This window comes from Polistes fuscatus, unplaced genomic scaffold (genome assembly GCF_010416935.1).
Source record: "Polistes fuscatus isolate 324 unplaced genomic scaffold, CU_Pfus_HIC Scaffold11, whole genome shotgun sequence".
Classification (NCBI taxonomy): Eukaryota; Metazoa; Arthropoda; class Insecta; order Hymenoptera; family Vespidae; genus Polistes; species Polistes fuscatus.
In genome coordinates, this window is record NW_025113009.1 from 633,686 (window position 1) to 655,803 (window position 22,118).

Below are 22,118 nucleotides of genomic sequence, written 5' to 3' on the forward strand. Positions count from 1 at the left end.
ATCCCATTCCAGATTCCAGATATATGTAATGTATCATCTTGGATAATTTTTCCACGGAATATATTCTAAGTCTCGCGCTTGTAATTCGAAGAAATACAAAGTAGCCTAGAGCTCGCAGGATCTTTCGAGGCTCGGTTGCTCTCGGCCTCGTTGACACTTTTTCTAAAATCACAAGTGACGTATCCGCGGTAGAAAATCCGCGAGAGGAAGAGTACGGATAGATGAAAAGAATGAGAGGGGCAGGGGGAGGGGGGAGGGGGAGAGAAAGAGAGAGCTGGAAGGAAAAAAAAGAGATGTCTCTTTTTGAGCAGGCAGTACACGGTGGGTGGCCGAAGATGGGTGGAAGTGGGAGGGTGGACAGGAGGGTTTGCCAAGCGTGCAACGAATGGAGATCGATTCTGAGTCTGGGTCAGGCGAGGGCGTTCACCCCCTGGTGCAGCCCGGGAGACATGGAATCCAGGGTCGTAGCTATGGTATCACCGACAGGGTGCTGCTAGCGGGCGGCGGGGATGGACTGCACGGGACACTCCCTTCGCTTGGGTGCAACGTACGTTCTCTCTTTCCCTCTTTCCGCTACTCCGAGCTTACCTCTCGTTCGCAGCATCCTTTCTCTCTCGCTCCGTCCGAAATCACAGCTCCGGACTGCGGATCCTGCAGACTGCGAGGCTCGATGCTACTACCTCTACTCTCCCCTTTACCTCTTTCTCCCTCTCTCTATCCTTCTTTCTCTATGTTTCTCTCTATTTTGCTCCCTCTCAAGCGTTGCACCGACCATTCGATGTCGCGTTGAATTTTCCGTACGATTTAACGTCTTCGGTATGCGAAAACATTCCGCGTGCAATTGCGAAGGGGAATGCGGACTCGCTGACTCTGCCAAGAGGGTTGCCTTTATATTTTCTCCAATTTCTTTCTCTCTTTCTCACTCTTTTTTTCTCTGTTTCTATCTCTTCTTTCTTCACTCAACTACGTTTTTAACGTAAAATTTTAATGTTCTACCTACCGGCATGGATCGTCTCTATTCTCGTTTAGTCCTCAACTTTTATCGATTTACCCGCTGACGAATATAGTATAGCTAATGTATACACAAATATCTAAATCGGCACTCTTGCTTCTCGAAGTATTCTAAATAATTTACGAAAAAGAATTATCTCCGATGAACTTTGCTCATTTGAAAAAGATACGAGTAAATGTATCTAAGCGTTGACAAATGATATCGATGATACGATTATTATTCGTTAAGATATACTTTGAAAGAAAATTATAAATAGGATACTAAAGTACGGAGAAAGGATTCAACGCGTTATTCGTACCTTCCACTTTAACCTGCCGGTAGCACGAGTCCTAGGACGAGGTGAACGATCGAGAGGGCGGTGGTACGTGACCTTTTGCACGAAGGATAACGGCGGGGCGAGGACGGGGAGAGTTTGCGCCACGGTAACGGAGGGTGAATGCACGTAGAACGTACTCACCCTCTCTCTCCTCCTTTCTACCCTTTCCGCATCGGTCTCTCATCCTCTTACGCGCGCACTAAACTATTAACGTACTCCTAGTGACTAATTGATAACTTATCCTATAAAATTCTCTCGCGTACGCCCCTATAAATATTTCCAAAAAAAAGAAAACTTCAAAAATCGATTAATCGATCGTCCATCTAGATCACAACGAGTATTCTCGAATAAATGTATATTTTTAATAAATTTCATCTTCGCTTGAGTCTCCCTAGGATCATTATTTTATAACAAAAATATTAGTAATATTTCGACTCTCGTTGAAATGGAGTCAGTTCCAATTTAACCATCCCTAACATTTATTAATTTTAATTATGATTGCCCTCTTACGACACTCTCTAGATCAGTTTTTATTAAAGTAATATGTAAAATTCTCGCTTGTTTAATTAATACCATATCTACTTTATAATCGATAAGAAACTTTTTTATCGACGTAGCAAACGAAAGAAGAGCTTCCGAGATGGCGCCACTTATCGGTATCCTCCAACGTAAATGAACTAACAATTAACAACGATAAGATTTAATATTTAATATAGAATCCAATGAAATATTTCTAAATAGAACACATTTTAACATGTAATAAATGAATGATTTGAATGTGATAATTTTGCAAACTTGCTAGTAAATCGAACTCACAGCTCCGTTGGTAATAATGGTTAGTCAAAACTGGTTGTGCTTCTAACCACGTCCGTAACGCGCAACTGTCATTATTTGGTATTTAAGAATTATCTAGAATTATGGAGATCTGTCATGAAAAAATCATGTGTCAATTAATTATAAGAGATAATCGTATCAGTTCTTCTAGCTTATAATTGTTTCCCAAGAGTACAAAAGTACTGACTATAAGTCACCGATATTGTGAAATATATTATGATAATCCATTAATGTAAAATGGTATTGTCAATTAATCTTATATTAGCCATACTTGTTTTGTTAATTAGTGGTTTAATAATTAAGTTACTCTTTTACCGTGGTCATGTAAGAAGTGTAGAAAATAAACATGTTGTGGTGAGTATTTTAAAAATATAACCTTATTCGTTTATATTATCAAAACGATATTATAATTTTTCAGATAACTGGTGGTTCCAGTGGAATTGGAAAATCTGCAGCAATTGCTGCTGCTAGACAAGGAGCTCATGTAACTATCATAGCCCGTGATGTAGAAAAATTAGAAAAGGCTAAATACGAAATAATGCAAGCTTGTAAGAATAAAGACACTCAACGTGTTGAATATTTACCCCTTGATGTAATTCAGGACTATGAAGAAATACAAAAAGCATTTATGGAGCTGGAAAAGACTATGGGTCCTATATATATGCTAATAAATTGTGCCGGTTCTTCTATGTGTGCTAAAATTGAAGATACATCCACTTCTGATGTACGCAAAATGATGGATCTGAATTTTTTCGGTACATATAATTGCATCAAAGCTGTCGTACAAAGCATGAAAACTGCTAAAGATGGAATTATTGTATTAACGGCTTCTCAAGCTTCTCTTTTAGGTAGTATTCTTATATTAGTTCCTATTATTACCATAAAAAGAAGGAAATTGCTAAATATATTATTTTTTGTATAGGTATCTATGGTTATTCTGCTTATTGCAGCTCTAAGTTTGCACTGCGTGGATTGGCAGAGAGTATATCTATGGAACTTACTCCGTATAATATTTCTGTGACCCTTTGTCTACCTCCTGATACCGATACACCTGGTTTTGCTACAGAACTACTAACAAAGTTACTCGAAACAAAACTGATATCTCAATCGTCGGGTTTAGTTAAACCCAGTGCAATTGCGGATCAATTATTTAAAGATGCCTTAGTAAGTTTAAGTAACATTAAATAAAGAAAAATTAAGTATAATTAAGTATAAAAAATAAGTTACTTACTGATGATTTGATTCTCATATTATTTGATTGTTGTAGAATGGCAAATTTTTTTCAACTGTTGGTATTGAGGGATTCATGCTGTGTACGATATCTTGCGGAATGTCTCCTTTTACAATTTCGGAGCTATTAGCGCAAGTAACATTAATGGGGTTCTTAAGACTTATAAGCGTATTTTACATTATCTCATTTCAAAGAATTATTTTAAAGTGTATGAAAACTCGTGATAAGAACAAAAAGTCGGAATGAAGAGTGCTGTGGTACCAGTGCTGTCATCATGAGAAGAAGGAGGATTTGTGGCTCGACAGCGTCGAAAATAAATTCAACTTAAAATTAGTTAAGAAGACTGGATGTATTACCATTCCAATGATTATTTATAGCGACGTCAAAATGGGAGCAATAAATGCACATTTGAATACGATAACGATTTATTACGCGTACACGCTGAGTCAAAAACAAAATCCCAGAGCTATGTAAGTTCTAAATACTCTTAGGAAGAAAGTTTCAAAGGTGATCTAGAGAACGTGACAAAAAATCATAAATAAGTAAAGTTTCTCAACGGTTTGGCTTACTTTTATTTAGTATCCCGTAAGTTCATAGTATAATGTTCTTCATTAAGCTTTATGGTTCTTACACACATAGAACAGGGCAGTTCTTTTTTCCCTTTTTGCCACGATTAATCGAAAACGTAAACGTTCAAACTGGTATGTATAGTGTACCTCAACGTGGAGCTTGCTCCAAGGGCACCTTGTTTCATTTTTTCGACCTAACGAACTGTCCTTCGTTGATACCCAGATTATTTTATAGTTATATAGATTAAAGTTAAAAAAAAAAATGTAGAAAGAGAGTGTTTCGTCTGGGTGTCGAAGTACAGAATAAAACTCAAAGATGATTAAAGGGGTGCGATACCCTAGGAGCTTACCGTCCACACCTGCACAAAATTAGATTTAAACTTATACGTGTAAAAATGGCGGATAACGAAGACCAGTTTTTTTTCTTTTTTTTTTTTCTTTTAAACTTGCGAATTGATAATGATGATCGGTTTTAACATTGATTTCTTTTTTTTCTTTTTTTTTTCCCTTTATTATTTCTCTCGCTCAGTCATTCCGCCAGGCACTCCCGACTTTCACGCCGTTCTTTCACGCTCACTCTCCTTTCGTCCTCTTTTTCGCAGTCCTCGGCATCATCTCGTAGATCCTTTAAAGTTTATTCCTCGTTAAACCATAAAGCGCGTAAGATGTACGAACTGTAATCCACGAGACGAGGCTTTTTTCGAGGGAATTTTCTTCTTTGTTTCTCTTGTTTCTTCTCTTATTTTTTTTTATTTTTTTTTTTTAAGTTTTATTCGACATCCGCTTATTCGCTCGCTCGACAAAGTGTGATCTTTACTCTTTTATATCGGTTCTTAGATTTCTCCACATCCGTATTGTTCGTCGAACGTTCGAATTTGCAGATATGACGTATTAACGATTAATTAGACCCTTCGCTACGTGTGTTTGCCGCGTATTGTTAACGTGACGATCGTTATATCGGAGGACTCTTGATAAATAATTAATCGCTCGTTCGATAAATAATTTCAGATTGAAATTCCCGAGTTGAACATTTTTAAATTACTTCCTTTATCATTTCTCGATACTCTCCCAAGTGGTTCGTTCGGGAATTTCGATCCTTTTCAATTTTTCTTCCGTTTCTTCAACGAGAAACGCAAGAAAAATTGTTTCGTCGTCCCGAGGGTTTCGATCGACAACGAAAGTGTGTACCACGAGTCTGATCTTCCATCCGATTCTTAGCAGCTAAAAGTACTTTCGATTCAGCGATCAGGCTACACGCGCAAAGGAAAGAGCTCTATTACCAATAAACGATCCTTCATTGGATCGTAAAACATATTCTTTACGGTCGAATCAACGTCGAAGTTCTCGCGGCGAAATATTTCTTATTTTCATCACGAAAGATTGTACAGAGAAAAATTGTATAATTCGCGCGCGCGCGGACTTTAAATTTTGTTTCAAATGGACAGGAAAAAATGGCCTAGCGTCGGAGCAGAGCGTAGACACTCAATTTCCTAAATTCAGCGTTAAAATCTTGACTCGACAACCCAGTTTTCAGACGGGGCCAAGTTCTCAGCCCAAAGCTGCTTTCGTTATTTTGTCTTGCCCTTCTTTGCTTTCTCTCTTTTTTATTCTTTTTTTTTTTTGATCGTTCCGGGCCACCGATCAATGTTCATCCCAACCGTTCAACCATCACGATCGAATCTTGCGCGCTGATTCGACTCGTTAATGCTATCACCAAAATTTTAACACGACTATAGACGCGTAAGAGCACATCGACGAACTTTTAGGACGGTCAAGCGTCGCTCGAATTAAATTGCTCTCTCTTCCTCTCTCCCTCCCACCCTCTCCCTCTCCCTCTCTCTCTCTCGAAATTCGTACCGCGACTCTCGGGAATCGACGTGGTTGAACCAAGGGGCGCGGATCGACGCTTTATCAACGTTTCTTAATCGATCGATCTTTCTCGAAACAAATCTATCGATCGATCGAAGAAAAGTAGAGTCCCGAATATTTCGAACGTCAACAGGAAATATGATGTTTGTAAAAATGATCAATAAATCTCGATCGATGAAGAAACGTATCCTCCCTCTGCCTTCTCCGAGTCCGTAGCCCGCATTGGTTTAATCGAGAAAACCGAAAAATCAACGAACGCCGGTGGCCTCACCGTCGTCGTACGAGAACATAAGAATTCGCGACACTTAAGAGCTACAATAGAAGTTGGTACAAAAATTCAATGCTGCCTACGACGTTATAGTTTATGTACCCTAGACGACGTGTGTTCGTGTTTATGTTTACATGTATGCGTGTATCGTGTATGCGTAAATGTGTGTCTATTTATTTCTCCTCTTCGCCGTTACCACCTCATTTCATGTCAACTCGCCTTTTTCTTCCTCTTTGCCTTTCTCTCTCTCGCTCTCTCGCACGCATACATTTTCCTCCCTTCTTCTTCATCGTTAACAAAGGAGCGACGAGGACGAGCACGTTGCAAATTTCCTTCTTCCACCCAGCGAGGGGAGGCCGAGTGAAAAACGTGGAACAGTGCTCGCGTGTTTTAATTGTGGCCTCGAGGTGCCGTTACTGTTGCCACCACCTCCCTCCTCTTTACTTCTTTTATCACCAAAGTCGGCGAAGAGTGGCCTCGCGAGGCGCGGGAAGAAGGAAAACAAGATACAAGAAGTCGTCCCTAGTCGCCCCTTTTTATTCGAAAATGCGTCATTCGACCAACGCCTTGTCGCGTCGTCCAACGAACTTTTCCCTCCCTCCTTCCTCCTCCTCTTCCTCTCACTATCCACCCTTCTCTATCTCTTCCTCTCCAACTCTCTCCTTTTCTATCTTTTAACCGCTCGTTTACACATTCAACGAACGCACGCTCATTCTTCTCAACACGTTTTCCTGTTTTTTTTTCTTGTTTCCTTTTTATTCCTCCCAACGCAAAACATTCAATCATCCAAGCACGCAAGTACTTACACACGCACACTCGCAGAGGCACTCGCGCACGTGCACTTTTTATTATATCAGACAATATATCTTCATTTATATCCGTTTAAATCTTACGCTAGGCGTTAATTAGTGTTACATCTAGTCGCGTGTGGCCGGCCCGTGCTATCCTCGGACCCTTTTTATCCGATTGAGGATAAACGCATCCCTATCGTTCTTGCCCTTTCTTTCTCTTTCGCAACCACGCGCACGGAGCCAATTTTCTTATCTCATTTCTGCGAGTAATTACGCATCATCACCGAGAGATCGATCACCCGCACTGAATGCGATTTGTGGAAGAAAAACAAATTCACAAGAATGGACTCCAAATTCTCACGAGTTTTACTATTGTTTCGCGATTTTAGGAAGGGATTAAATCGCTATTGTTTTTACGGGAAATTTCTCTCTCTTTCTCTCTCTCTCTCTTTTACTCTTATATTGTTATCTTCCCTTTTTCTTTTATGCGATTACATCAAACCGGTTAGCACAGGCGGCCAGACCCATTCCAATGCGTTTACGATCCGAAAAATTACACAGTAACGTTATTTATCTTTTTTGTTTCTTTAGTGTAACACGTACGGCATATCGTTAGTTAACGTTACGTTATTTATGTACTATGTATTTACAATCACATGAATCGTAGATATTCTAAACGTGTCGTTCGTCTTTTTCTTACTCTTTCTCTTCCTCTCTCTCTCTCTCTCTCTCTATTTCTCTCTTTCTTTCTTTTACTTTCTCATACTCGATATATTATACTTCATCGCTTTTTCTTTCATTACGTGCTACTAAATACATCAGCCGACACCGTACGATCTTTTCGTGACACTTTCACGACGATGCCCTTTCTCCGTCGAAGGGATCGTAACTTTCCGTTGGATGTCGCCTCTCGTTTACTCGACGAGCTGAAACTTGTTCAATACTCAACACCATTGTGCAACGTATCTGCGCGCGTACACATATACATATACATATACATATATATATTAATCTGCTCCGTTTGTATATATATACCTATATATATATATTCATTTATTTATATAATATTATAAAAAACATTACTCTTTTTCTAATACTCGCGAGAATTAAAGCAAACTCACGAAAGGGCTGAAATCGATAGAAATAGAGCCCTTCTCAAAAAGCTGTATATCCGTCCTTGTCATTGCGTGTAACCGTCCGTGCGGATCGTGAATTTTACGAGATGAAAACCATCTTTTCTTTTTTCTTCTTTCTCTTCTCATTCTATCAACGAACTTATTCGGTAATTAAATAATAAAACTTTCTAAAACAAGACGAATAACGAGAGATCTTATATTTTTTTATATTACGAGTCGCACGCACGTACGCACGCACCCACCCACGCACGCACGGTTACACGGCACGCTTCGATGTTTCGTGTTTATACTCAATGCGCTTTTTTTTACCGACTATAACATTCTCGTGGATCGATACGAGAGGATCGTATTTAATTTCTTCTGCTTTTTTTCTATCTTTTACCTCGCATACTAATATCCTTTCAACAAATCTAATCGACCGAGGATGAAAAAGAAAAAAAATTATTTAATGCGATTCTTTCAAAAGAAACTTTTTTTTCTTTTTCTTCTTTTTCTTTTTCTAACGAGAAAGATTTAATTATCGAAATGTCTTTAATTAAACGTCGCGAACTTTCGAACGTAGATCACGAAGACGAACTCGGAGGAAGATCTGATATGGAGGGTCGACATCGACATTTGATATGAACACTTTTCTTTTTGGTTAATTGGAGGAGCTTGTCGTCTTCGTATAGATAAATCGATTTTCTCTCTCGCATCAAAACAAAAAATTGATCTCGCGATATTTTTGGCGTTAGGTCTAATCCATCATCGAAGATGAAGGAAGGATTTCCTCGGTTCGATTATACATACAGATAAAAAAAAATGAAAAAAATATAAAAAAGAAAACCGAGAGCATAAAGGGGGCGGTACGATCTCTCGTTACGATCCTGGAATGAAAACGGTATGGACGTCGAGTATAGACACGCTTCGCTAATCGATTGTTTTATGGAAATATAATTAATCGCATCATCTTCACAAGTTTCATCGAACAAGTTTCAATTCTTTCGAGTGGCGCGGACGAAGTTTGTTTTTTTTTTATCTCAGTTCATTCTCTATCTATCTCTCTCTCTCTCTCTCTCTCTCGCACTCATTTTCTTTCATTCTTTCGCACTCTTTCTCGTGATCCTTCCATAATTAACTACCACCGACTCGGTAACTTCATCTAGTCGGTAATGAACAGAAATTACGATACCCTTCGATAACCTCGACAGGACCTCCACGATCGTTCTAGTGACGCGCGATCATCGATTATCGGGGGGGCATCTCGTTATCGAGATCTTTATACTCTTTACTTTTTTATTTTTTATTTCTTTAAACTTTCTCTATAAAGATGGGAGCACGAAAACGGGAAGATCGTGATAAATATAGCGTCTAAAGCAAAGAAAATAACGATCGTTGTTTGCTTATCGGCTGGCTCGCTTTTCACAAATATACAATTTTTCGTTGCCAATTTTTGACTTTACTTCTCGATTAGTTTTCGTTTCCTTTTAAAATAGATAGATGGTAGTAGTCTCTTGTACGTTATTCGTTCCGTCGTTTATTAAAATAACGAAATGAATCACGATCCTCGCGTAATACGTTCTTGTATACAAGTTGGCAGGGTCGCGAGAGGTGACGACCCGCCAGAAAAACTCGCGCGAATCCAACGAAAAATCGTCACGAGTTATCTAATTCCTAAGATACTAACGGCCGGATCATACTGTCTCGATAGACGAAATGCATCTCTAATAATTTTAGAATTTCATCCCGCGGGAAGAATTTTGGACCTTGATATTGCTGATAAACGATTGATAAGACTGTGCTTCAAATATGCAATATCAAGATACCAATATTGTTTTATTGTGTTTTTCCCATTTCTTTATCTTTTTTGTCTTGTTTTTTTTTTTTTTTTTTTTTCTATTAGACCATTATTCTCCGAACGAATCCGTCACTCGAACGAACGATCAACAATTATTACTATCTCCTACTCTCCGATTATCCTTTCGGCTCGCTTGCAAAATAAAGTGAGCGGTCAGTCTTCAGCGACGATTTAGAAACGATGATCGTTTTTCTCCGAGAGCTCGTCGACTCTCGTCCTATTCTTTTCTCTCCCTCTCTCTCTCTCTCTCTCTCTCTCTCACTCTCTCTCTTTCTCTTTCTTTCACGCGTCCATGCAGAAGTTCTCGATTCTCCCTCGACCCTGCTCTTTCCTTTGAATTCTTATCACGATATTCTAGCTTTAACGCTTTTCAAGCTTCTTCTTCTTCTTCTTCTTCTTCTTCTTCATGATATCGAATGATCGATGGAAATGTTTGTTCCTTTCTCTTTCTTTCCTCATTTTCTTGAGAAATCCCGTTCGCCGTGGAGTTTAGAGAAGTTTCACAGCGTCTCATGGCCGAAGATAATCGATTCTCGTGCGCACGTTCGCTAGCTCGCTCGCTCTCGTTCGTGCTTGGTCCTTCCCGATGATCCTGATTATCGTTCCGGCGTGAAGTAAGATGGATTTTTCGAGTAAAGGACCATGACGGCCAGAAGAACAAGGACGTAGTGCCGACTTCCGTGACTCGAATAGAGCGTTACCACTCCTGCAAACCACCAAAGTGTATGACAACCGCCGCAAGCCGAGCTGATTCCTCTTTGGATCGCGGCAGGATGTTCTCCTGAAAGTAAACACTTGTACTTGGTAAAATTTCACTATAAGAGAAAAGCAAATGAAAATAGAACGAGCGTCTTCCTCTCGACTTACCGTTCAGAACATGAAGTTGCACGCTGGCGCTATCCAAATTACTCGGACTGCAGGTATAATTTCCAGAGTCCTCCCGCCTGGCGTTGTGGATCATGAGAGTGCTAACCGTATCGTGATCGATCCTCTTAGTCTGGATATCGATTTTTCCCAGCTGATAATTGAGAACGCGATCGCCCTCGTGATACCAGAAAACGTAGAACGGCCCCTCGAGAGATTGTTTTATCATGCAACGTATTGAGACCGTGCTTCCAGTTTTCACGTACATGTCCCGATCTCCGAGGATCTCGATCTTTGGCACTAAAAATTACAAGAAAGCACCGAACGTATTTCCACCTTCTCCCCTATTAACCCAGTTATATCACAATTTTCTTCCTATTCTATTTGAATTTATGATCGTTATCGCGAGCTATTCTCGAGAGTTAAAAAGTTGAACGTTCGTCCAACCGATCGACTCGGCAAACTTTTCATCCAACGAAAGTGAGCAAAAGCGAAAGTGTACCGTCGCTAAGCTAACGCTTTACTTTCGTTAGCTTAATCGTTAAACTCGCTCGTAAGAGAAAAGAAAAAATCGCGTTTTGAAGGAATAAGAAAAAAACAAGAAAAAAAAAATAAAAAGAGGCTTTTTAAGAGGGTTCCTCTTGGCAAGGCTCACCGACGATGTTGAGCTTGATAATGTGACTCTTCTTCGGATCCGTCGAGATTTGGCACTCGTACTCCCCCTCGTCCCGTGCCTGGACGTACTTCACCTGCAACGTCCAAGTGTCCGACGCGTCCGCGAAGATCGCCTGGAACCTTTCGTCGGGGATGAACATGGTCCTATCCACGGAGAGTATGTGCGAGTCTCTTCTCCTGATCCACGAGACCTTATTAATTTATTCATTATTAATTATTCCATTATATATATATCGCATCCCTTTATTTTTATATCTACCTAGAAATAAAATCGAATAAAAAGAAATATAAGAAGATGAATTTTTCTCGCGGAACGGTGTAGAAAATATAATCGCTTTTTGTCCCTATCATAGATAAATAAAATTTCAAAGATAAACCCCGTGGTGGCGTGGCTCGATTAAAATAAGACAAGACTCGTTATTATCGTCCCCCCGTTTTCTACCCCGTCAGGAAATACTCTGTTCGAGCAGTAGAAAGGAAATTCGTCGAAACGAAGGAAGTTTCCGCTTCGCCAGTCACGATCACAAATCATCCCGGTAACCTCTTGGCTCATATATTTATTCCGAAGAGGTGGTACGAGAAAACAGGGGGAAGAGAAGGTAGCGTATAAATATAAGCGGGGGTAGAGGGGAAGAGGGAAGGGGGTGAAGGGGGATGGGGGATAAGAAGGAAAGCTCGTCGTTAGGTGACCGCGATCGATCTTTCTCTCTGAACCCTCTCCGAGCCTTTCCATATCTTAATGTATCGTCCATCGAGCGGATATTTAAGCGAGTCCACGTACTACGATAACTCGGACCCGTTGTACATACATACATAGTTAAATAACGACTACCTATACGTATAGAAAGCACAAAGGGAAGAAGCATTTAATTTCTCGAGCGATAAGCATATCCGTTAGTATCGCGGGAAGGTCCTTAAATCCCTTTGAGTAGGTTTTCCAAGACGATTATACGAAAGTCGCGTGTCGTCGTACACTTTATCGTCGTTGTACAGTACTCTCTTTCTGTCTTTCTTTTTTTCTTTCTTTTCCCTAGTTTCCACAACGAACCTAACGAATCTAAAGTTTTCTCACGAGAGATAGGGGAGAAGCGACGCGACGTTCCATTCTCGACGAGATAAACTTTTATCGTCTTTCAACCCCCGTTCCGTTTCACCTCTCGTTCGAAGGTATCCTCAAAAATAATTGTATCATCAACTCGACAAATATTTGGCTCAGTGAACAAAGAAAGGGAAGGTAGGATCGTCACACAATTTCCTACTGAGATATTATATTTTCATTTTCTACTCGTCCGATCGAGGATACGCGAAACTTCCTTTCGAATTTTATTCCAATTACTTTCCGTGACGATCGTTCAAAATATATAATCGCTGTATTTATATAATATATATAAAAGTATTACTCATTTAGGCGTGGAATGTTACATCTTCAAGCTTTGTCACTTATTGTAGACTACTTGTGACCTTTAAGTTGGCCTTTAAGTCGGCCAGTAGCGTGAGCTGAAGAGAGTATTTTTAGCTTTGCACATCGCGAAAAATCAAAGCAAGGTCGAAGCTTTTCGAGTCGTCGTTGCGTGTCGCATGTTTACGCGCGATAAGAATCCACAGGAAAAAGGAAAAAAATATGATTCCAGTTGGTTCGTTACTATTCCTCGTTGTTACACTTCGAAATAAAAGAAAGATAAAGATAAAGAAAACGAAAAAAGCGTGTAATCGTCGTTCGCATATTCATAAGAAAGAAATCTTGTTAGAATTGAAAAAAGGTCCGTCGACAAATTCTAAAAAAATGGGGAAAGATTTCGGCGCGCTAACGCGCACGTACAACACAGACATGCAAGTTTCCAGGGGAATTTTCGATAAGGAGTCTCAAGGGAAAAGCTTTCGTGCGACGTTCAGCGTGTGTTGGAAGCTCACGAGGGATAAAAAGATCGGTGGTCGTTCGAACGTTGAAAATGGATCGATAAGTGGTAGGCTGTTCTCAACGAGCACACGAAGCCGTTTCGAGACGACGCAAATGAAGCTAGAATCGGAGGGAAGTCAAGGTTAAAAGAAAGAAAGAAGAAGAAAAAAAAGCAAATGAAAATAGTCAACGTCGACCTACCGATTTATTACCGAGCTGTCGTACTTTGCACGGTAGGTACGCATGAGTACCTAGTTGCGCCGTTATGTTCGTCGGTGAGTTAGAGTCGAAATACGGACCCGTGTAAATCCCGTCGAACCTCTTCACCAAGGAATGCGATCTGGTGCTCACACCTGAAACATCGGATATCGATTTTCTCGTTAGTTAAATTTATGTTAGACTAGATCTCCAAACCTAGACGTAAATGTGTAGAACGTATGTGTGTACGTGTAAATAACCCACGTCTACTTTGACGTCGTTTACGTCTTTCCCTTTAAGTAGACAGACCCTTGTATGGATTCATTTCGAATCGACTTCTCTTTGGCAAGACTGTGAGCTGTTAACGCGCCAGCCAGCCGACAAAAACCGCAAAGGAGAGATACGAAAAGGTAACCTGACCACGGTATAATAACGCGAACGCAAAGGGCTCTTGATGATTCGTCGTTGGAACAAAGAGCGCGAAAGCTTCGACTATAATTATATGAAGCGCAACGAGGGTAGAACAGCAAGCAGACGACGCGTATACGTGTTTAAAAGTATACACGAAAATGTCTGTGCTACGCGTCGACGTAGCCACCTTCATCGCCATTAACTGGAACACGCTACGATCTCTGCATTAGGAAGGGATTAAAAAGAACAAAGCTAGAATTACGCCTTCCTTTGTTATCCTTTCCGAGGGAACAAAAATATAAAGGGTTTGTCCTCCGCCCGAGGGTACGTTTCTTCGAATAAAAAGTGCAGTATATAAAGCCTAAATCATTTTTCCTCCTCGCATTCAAATGATTTTTGCGCGAGCGCGTCGTACCACCTTTTACCGGGGATCTTTCTTTTGCGTTTTTCAATTTTGTTCTTGCACGCCTCACTAGCAACGACGAAGTAATAAAATGGGAACGTAATAGAGAGGGAGAAAGAGAAAGAGCAGTCTCGCGTTTCCATCGTCTAAGCGCAACTCAGGTAAGAATACTTTGCGAAATAAATCCTATTAGGATCCTAGCAAGCCGTTCAGCTACCTTAGGGAAATTGATACTAATCCAGGGGATCTCGATCCGAGGAACTCAAAGGCAGATCAGCAGCCTTTGCCTCGAGGAATCGCATGGGCTTCGTTCCAACGACCTTGAATATCTTGTTTTCTGATATAGTTGTAGCATGAGTAAGCCACGCACTATCATCTCATTTCCTATATAACTTCCTTCCTTCCTTCCTTCCTTCCTTTCGATAGACGGGATCGATTTACGATTATTTTACTCCAATATCATGCCTAAGTACATCCTGCGATGTGCAAAGGCTCTTATCGACATTTTTCAACGCTATGCGAGATGGCCATTACGAAGATGACTATAACACGGTAGGTTATATTTTTGCTCCAATTTTGCATTTTACGATAAAAATGGGAACATGGTTAAAATAAAAGTAAAAATATCGACGAATTCCACTTTTAGTTTCGCGTAGCATTTAATATCCAATCGACCTATCGAAGTTTTCTGAATAAAAAGAGGACGAGAGAAGGGAAAAAAATGGGAACGATAACGATCCAGTTTGCTGGAATACTCGGAACTGGGTCTCGTTAGCGTAGCGAGTAGTCGAAAGTTGGGTCTTTGTGTGCGCATCGGTGGCAGCGCGGAGGAAAGTCTACCGATATGATTGGGCGTCATTATTCTTCCGGAGCGGACGAGGCAGCTTGCTCGAAAAGGGCCGATCCTAGATGGTCCGCGTGTGACGACGTAAATGCTTGACACAAATACGCGTAATTTCTCGTGGAAAGCCTCAAGAATGGATCGATGAGGGAGAAGGAAAGGGGTAAGGGTATGAGACGATGAAACAAAAAAGAAAAGAAAAAGGTAAATACACCAGGGTGTACGTCGATGACAATCGCGTCCGACTATTCGAAAGTAGAAGATAATCGATTACCGAACGCATCGATTCCTACGAAGGTCACCGCTAACCACCAATTAATCGATTATCCGATTTTTGTTCTTTTTCTTCTTCGACATTTTACCACGAGTTCAAAACTACGAGTGCATACTCTTCTACTGTAAGTTATTATTATTATCGATAAACGCGAGATAGTTATTATAATAAACGCGTATTAAATTTGATCGCGTAATCAAAACTAAAACACGCTTTGTAATAGCATTTCTTAATGCGTTTTTGTCATCGAGTAGAAATGTTTGGAGGGTGACGTCGAAATATAGCAGGGATATGCGCATCGAACGCGGAGGAGGCAGTTGCTTTGCAGAATACTCGATCCGGTACAAAAGATCCTGAGGGATGTAAAATCTACGCAGCGGCGCGCACGCGCCTCTTCGCGATTCTTTCTCTTTTTTTTCTTTCTCTTTTGCTGCCACCCCATCGAAATAATTTGCCTATCCGCAAGAAAAAAGGGGCCACACACAAATAGCGGTCCTGCATACACACCGTTACTTACTGAGACACATTTTTCATTTCAGCCCTCCGAGGCATGACTCTCTCTCTTTCTCTCTCTCTCCTTTTCTCTCGTCAAGATTGTCGTAAATGCTCTTCGCACGAGGAACCCCGAGGAAGAAATGTGCTACCAGCGAGGGGAGAGAAATCGGTCCTCCTCCCTTTCCAGACGAAGGGGACACTGGAAAAAGATGACAGAGGGTAGGAGAGAAAAGGACGATTCCAAACTAATTTTCCAGCGGGAAGATAGCGCCGACTAAGCTTTTCTTCATTCTCATCATTCAGGAAATCAAAGTCGCTCGTGATTTGTCATCGTTACGTTAATATGTCGGAAAAAAGAGGATTCGCATAAAAGCATTCGTTTTTTTTCCTCCCCTCAATCGGATCCATGAGGGAGAAATCTAGTACGAAATAGGGCATAGTAGTGGATTACGTAAAAGAAAGGAAAGGAAGATTCGTTGTAACGTATATTTCCCTGGAGACGATGAGTCGAGTCGTCGTAGAAAGTCGACTCGGGTCACCGAAAGGTTGCGTCCTCCTTTTCGCTTTATTAGAATGACACATACGCACGTTGCTCGTGCAACTTTACGACGTTGTCACGTAACTCGAAACCGCTACATAAATCTAAATTTCGGATAGTTTCCTCGAATCGCGTTGATTCCCGATTTATGTTATCGTTTCTTCGCGACGATCCATTTTCTCTCTCTAACTTCGTACACCAACAACTTTCTTGGGATCTAAATACGCGAACAAAAGTATTTATGGTAGGAACTTGTAGTTTCCGCGAAATATTTGACGTAACTTTTTCTATTTTATCTAACGCGAATCAATGGGAGAACAATTTGTCTACTCTGACTTATTTACTCTTTATCTCGGTAGATAGTACCGAATCGATAAAAAGTCGCAAAATAAGGAAAAACTCGAACGAGCGACGAGAGGGATGAAGGAGGAGGAGGAGGAACGTAGTGCTGCCGGTGTACCCTCGTCACGAAGCAACGCGTTGCAGTAAGTCACGGATCATTTATCAATTTAACGCGATCATACAGGCCACGGGTAATAAACGTTGATACGTTGCCACCGTGTTGAGCTTTTCTTCGTTACGCCGAGCAATCGCACCGGTGGGATCTTAGTTCCGAATGAAAAATGGAATTTTTCCATCGGACGAGAGAAAGAAAATAAAGGAAGGTGTGCGCCGCGCTGATCCGGCATATTCTTGAAAGGGATTTCGTATTCCTGGAATTAGCATGAGGGCTCGCGCGATAAGGAGCCAACGAACACGCGAGTCCTCCGGTCGGCGGCACGTTCTTCGAACTGATTTTTCATAGAGTCGGGCAGGCATACGTCGTAACCGCGACAGCATCGAAGGCTTAGCGGAATGTAGAAAGGGACAGGAAAGGTAACGAAGGGGCGAGAGGGCCGACAGGGAAAAGAGAGGCTAGGGTACGCGCGCGCACCAAACCTCGGAGGAAAAGCTCGCTCGGCTAATCACCGTGAAGCATAATCGGCTGTTGCGGCGCATCGTGCCGCTGCTCGAACTCGTTTTATTCCATTAACTCGATGATAGAATAATCCTCTCAAGTGGATCGAATTGCTTTTGAATACGTAATTCGAATATGTTAAGGACTTTACGAAATGAACTTTATCGAGAATCATTCGATCAGTCTAATTAGAGTTCCTCGTTATTGTATATTATCGTTATTGTGGAAAAACAAACTCGGTTTGCAAATGTTGTTAAGTATTCTCTAGAGAAACAAAATGGATACACGCGAACTGGAATCACTGACATAAGATTATTCTATTCGAAAATTTAGTTCAAATTGTTTACAATGTACTCCTACGATAGATCTAATAATGAAAATTTATATCTCGAAATAAATTCTAATACAGAAAGGAAATGTGGCTATCGGATACTTCCGAGTTGAGTCAATGAATAGATCTTTTCTACTCAAATCGTTTCCTATCTATTATATGCGGGAGAATGAAACTCTTCCAAGCACTATTGTAGATCAGAATTGAAAAATCACTGTGTCAGTTCCATTGACGCGTATTTCCTCCGCCCGGAATAACCGAGTATCCTGAATCATCGTTAGTCGTAGTTTATAAGATTGAACGAAATTGAACGACGAACCGTTCGATATTGTATGATAATAAAAAGAAAAAAAAGAAAAGAAAAAACAAGAATATTGTTATCGCACAAATGCGAAAGCATCGAGCAGCGTTTGTCAATTAAAAAGATTTTCCTCGATGTTGTTGGACCGAGCGTGCATAAAAGTGCAAGAATCTTCGCGTAATCTTAAGATGACACGAATGTCATAGCGACGTTTCACGATATCGAAATACGCGTCAAAGAAGAAAATCCCCGAGTCCGACTGCATCGCGATCGATGCTGCCAAGGACGAACTGATAAATATATAGATATTTTTTGTACAATTATTATTATTATTACTATTATTGAAAAAAATCGATAAGATCAAAGACATCGATATTCGTCGAGAGTTCGCGTCTTCGAGAGTAGAGAGTAAAGGAGTATGATACTTATAAGTTGCATCGAACGAGATGGAAAAATAATATTCGAATCGATTTTGAAAGATCGAAGAGCGAAAAGCCCCCATGATGGGTCGCGAGGTCGAAAAATAACTGATAAATCCAGCTGTATCGGGTTCAATGCAGCGAGAACGTGCTGGAATCGATATACGCGCTCGTGAACGACGTCACGAGATAGAGAAAAAAGGAGTCTCCCTCGCTCTCCGCCCCCGACGATGGAATCATCTCGTCGACACGGTGACCCGACGGGAGACGAGAGAATGAGAGGGAGAGAGAGAGAGAGAAACGGGAGAAATGGAGGACGGATCGCGGAGAAAAAGAAGTGGAAAATAAGAAGGAGGAAGAGAAAAGGAAAGCTAGAGAGTGTAAGGGTGGGCGCGAAGAAGACGAGGAGGAGGAGGAAGAGGAGGGCGGCTTACAATGCCGCGGCGCGACAAACAAGGGTGGCGCTAGATACAATTGTGAACCTGGTCCGGGGCCAAGCTTCCTCGCGTTCTCTCGTCCCTAGTTCTCTCTCCTGGTCTTTTCGATATTTCCCGATACTCCTTTCCTTCCTTTAGTTTCGAAAAGGATCATCGATCGCAACTCCGCCAGGAGAATCTCCTTGTCTGAAGTAGCACTTGAAACGAAACCGAGGCGTAGAACAAAGAGATAGGAGATAAACGAGGCGCAATGGTCGTGACCGAAGGATCAAAAATAGACACGCGTGCGAGAAGAGCACGAGAACGTATGCACGCGACGCGCACGGAGACAACAACACAGCTACACCCGAAAATCCGATCGATCCACCATCCGAGCACCGACTTCACCCTCTCCCCCTCCCGCCCTCCCCCTCTTTCTCTTTCTCTCTCTCTCTCTCTCCCTCTTTTCTACCTTGGTCACATAAATCCAAAGATCGCAGTGTTTTGTCCTCTTTGCGTTCGCGTGATTTACGGAGGAACGGGGTCATCCTTGTTTGACTCGTCCTCGCCCATATGTCCACAGCTCTCTTTTACGATCCTTTGTTTTTTTTTCTCTAATCTTACCGGTAATACCCAAAAGAATCCAACAGACGAGGCACAGGACGTAATAGTTGACGTAAGAGGATCTCCTCATGATGACGACGACAACGACGAAGACGACGACGACGACGATGACGGCGACGACGACGACGACAACGTGGATGTCTTCAACCGATGGTCAACTGACATCTCACAGCGCGCACCACACCGTCCTGGTGCACCACGCCACTCTCCAGCCTCCTATTTGTATCGCTCTCTCTCTCTCTCTCTCTCGCTCTCTTTCCTTCTCTCCTGGTCGCGCGCGCGTTCGATGGCTCTATCTTCCTCTCGGTTTCTTCTAATCCTTCGTCATCTCCCCGAGTTCTTCCTCCGCGGTCGGTGTCGCTACCAGACGTCGTTCATGTCTTTCTTCCACCTTCTCCTCTTCCCACTGCACACCTCCACGAGCAGCGACACCTCGCAATATTCTTTCTCTCTCCCTTTCCCTCTCCCTCCCTCTTTTCCCCAACTCGTAAAAGTCTTTGGTTTGTTCGGTTAGCACCTTTACAACGACACTGTATCACATATTACGTTATGTAGGGTAAGGAAGATGAGTCGTTGCCGTTGTCTTTGTTAATTATCGACGCGAGAAAATGAAAGTATCGTTCGTCGTACGCAAATGAAGATCTCTTTAAGCGAGCCTTTCCTATTTTTTTTGTTTGTCCTCCTGGATTATATTCTAGTGACACTTTCGGAGGGCAGCGTAGCCTCCGGATAACGCACGGCCGAGTTTTGCGTACAGGTCGTCTGCGGTTCGTCGTCCCGGGCGAAGCTCTGAAACCGCCGGGCCTCCGGTGGCACTGCCCGCGCCCGCCCGGGGATTCCGCGCAGGCGTCCTCACTCTCTTTACTCCGCCGATCACTCAGCCTCCTCCTCCTCCACCCTCTCCGCCAATCCCCCCACCATCTTCTCCTTCGTCTTCTTGTTCTTCTTCTTCTTCTTCTTCTACTCCAACTCCTTCTCATCTCCTTCCCCGTGGCGTTCATCGCACCTTCTCTACTACTACCCTCGAACCAATCCCTCTTTCCTCCCAACTTCTTTTCTTTCTTCCTCTTCTTCTTCTACTCTTCGATCTCTCTCGAACTCTTTAACGCTTACATTCTCGGATTCCATCTATTTTCTATCTTTGTTTATTCGAAGCCAGTCTTAGCAATTTTCTACTACCGATCCCTATATCCTTCGGCTATTTTCTTTTTATTTGAAACTTTTGATTCGTTTTTAGCTTTTACGCTCGCCCAAATTCCGAATGAGATAACCGGCTGGTACAAACGACGTCGCTTTTCTAATACTTGCCTCGTTACGAGCGAGATTCTCGAGTATTTCCTTATCCCTGACAAAAAAATGAATAGATATAATAGATATGCTTTTACTCAACGGCAGGTAGTAATATTATTATATAGTGTGTGCGGTTAATTACTACCTTTGAAACGATGTATTCGCGTTCTCTCGAGTCTACCTGAGAGAATTTGTTTGTAAATAATTTTAGCGAGTCAACGCGTCTTAACTTTGCTCCAAGTAAACCTATATATTCTTCTTTACCTTTGCGATATTTCGTAGCTTTTTCTTCGATAACGAGTAAAATTTCAGAATTTAATTTTAATCGATAAATATCTTTGGAATAATAGTTTGACGCATCGACGATCGAGATGAATTACGAGAGAAAACGGACGGATGCATTTTATGCGATCACGGGCTTCGATATAAAACAAAATTAGTATAAGTTAGCTTGATGAAACGTATTTATGAGCGTTATTATATCGAGTGTCGACGCATATTGCACTCGACGTACATACTTCTACGTAACTTGAAGAGAATAATATGCACGTATCATTGCAAGCTGCCATTTACTCGATCATTCTATAAACTTATTTATCTTTTTTTTTCTTATTTTTCGTACTCAACGTGTCTGCGAACTTTAACACGAACATCGCAACCATAACGATGCCACCGGTATTTTCTTTTTTTCCAAAAAAAAAAACGGAAATAAAAAAATCTTTCGTTTCTGCTATTGCTCGGACAATAATTATTAAATATGTCAGTTCTTTTTGATACTTCTATCTTTATAAATTATACGTACTTCGTTCGAGAGCCTTCTTGCGAACGTTTTATGTAAAATTAAAAGTTTACTCGTCTCTTGTACGACGAAAAGTCGGATATTTTCCATGTGACGAATCTTTGATAATACTTACAAAGAGAAAATGACGATAAAGAGAACGGTGATGCTTCTTCCACGATGCTTTTTCAAACTTTCATGTTCCTTACGATTCTCATTTCCGCGCGCATCCTCTTCTGCGGAGACGTATCTCTTGGGTCCAATTTGACGGGTTCTTATAGTGTTAACTTTATCTTGCTCGACGATTCCTCTGCACGGAGTACCTACTTTACACTTTTCAGACGAACTTGCGAACGAACGAACGAACGAACGAACGACTTTCTTTTTTCTCATTTTTCTCTCTCAGATTCTTTAGATATTTGCATCCTTTGCAACGTCTCGTCGAAGAATCGACTTCGTTTGAGAAAAGTTCCGCCGAAAATGCTAATTCTTGCGCAAAGCTTCCACGTTTTCTCGCTGAATTCGTATCTTTTATGCTTGCA

General features: G+C 41.4%; 2 protein-coding genes across 4 annotated transcripts; one reads left to right on the top strand and one right to left on the bottom strand.

Annotated features, from left to right (window-relative positions):
• Positions 1–2,105: 2,105 nt before the first annotated feature.
• On the top strand, positions 2,106–3,811 carry LOC122526337 (3-ketodihydrosphingosine reductase). The gene is made up of 4 exons (XM_043649700.1): positions 2,106–2,516; positions 2,581–3,010; positions 3,085–3,326; positions 3,430–3,811. The coding sequence occupies exons 1-4, from the start codon at positions 2,400–2,402 to the stop codon at positions 3,637–3,639; spliced, it is 999 nt and encodes a 332-aa protein (XP_043505635.1). The 5' UTR covers positions 2,106–2,399; the 3' UTR covers positions 3,640–3,811.
• Positions 3,812–7,339: 3,528 nt separating this feature from the next.
• LOC122526338 (neurotrimin-like) lies at positions 7,340–20,349 on the bottom strand. Of its 3 annotated transcripts, none has more exons than XM_043649703.1 (5): positions 19,509–20,349; positions 13,501–13,652; positions 11,383–11,593; positions 10,731–11,027; positions 7,340–10,644 (listed from the first exon to the last, which is right to left on the bottom strand). In XM_043649703.1, the coding sequence occupies exons 1-5, from the start codon at positions 19,576–19,578 to the stop codon at positions 10,460–10,462; spliced, it is 915 nt and encodes a 304-aa protein (XP_043505638.1). In that variant the 5' UTR covers positions 19,579–20,349; the 3' UTR covers positions 7,340–10,459. The 3 variants fall into 3 exon arrangements, with proteins under 3 accessions (XP_043505638.1, XP_043505636.1, XP_043505637.1); XM_043649701.1 differs by lacking the exon at positions 19,509–20,349 and adding an exon at positions 19,357–19,493; XM_043649702.1 differs by lacking the exon at positions 19,509–20,349 and adding an exon at positions 18,479–18,566.
• Between the last annotated feature and the right edge of the window lie 1,769 nt (positions 20,350–22,118).

What these genes read in the sequence shown, in the direction of transcription:
- LOC122526337 (XM_043649700.1), top strand. Translation starts at nt 2,400, where the DNA reads ATGGTATTGTCAATTAATCTTATATTAGCCATACTTGTTTTGTTAATT. An exon ending in TAGAAAATAAACATGTTGTG is followed by an intron (nt 2,517 to 2,580) that starts GTGAGTATTTTA and finishes ATAATTTTTCAG; the next exon opens with ATAACTGGTGGTTCCAGTGG. An exon ending in AATTATTTAAAGATGCCTTA is followed by an intron (nt 3,327 to 3,429) that starts GTAAGTTTAAGT and finishes TGATTGTTGTAG; the next exon opens with AATGGCAAATTTTTTTCAAC.
- LOC122526338 (XM_043649701.1), bottom strand. Translation starts at nt 19,432, where the DNA reads ATGACCCCGTTCCTCCGTAAATCACGCGAACGCAAAGAGGACAAAACA. An exon ending in GACAGCTCGGTAATAAATCG is followed by an intron (nt 11,594 to 13,500) that starts GTAGGTCGACGT and finishes TAAATTAATAAG; the next exon opens with GTCTCGTGGATCAGGAGAAG. An exon ending in TATCAAGCTCAACATCGTCG is followed by an intron (nt 11,028 to 11,382) that starts GTGAGCCTTGCC and finishes TGTAATTTTTAG; the next exon opens with TGCCAAAGATCGAGATCCTC.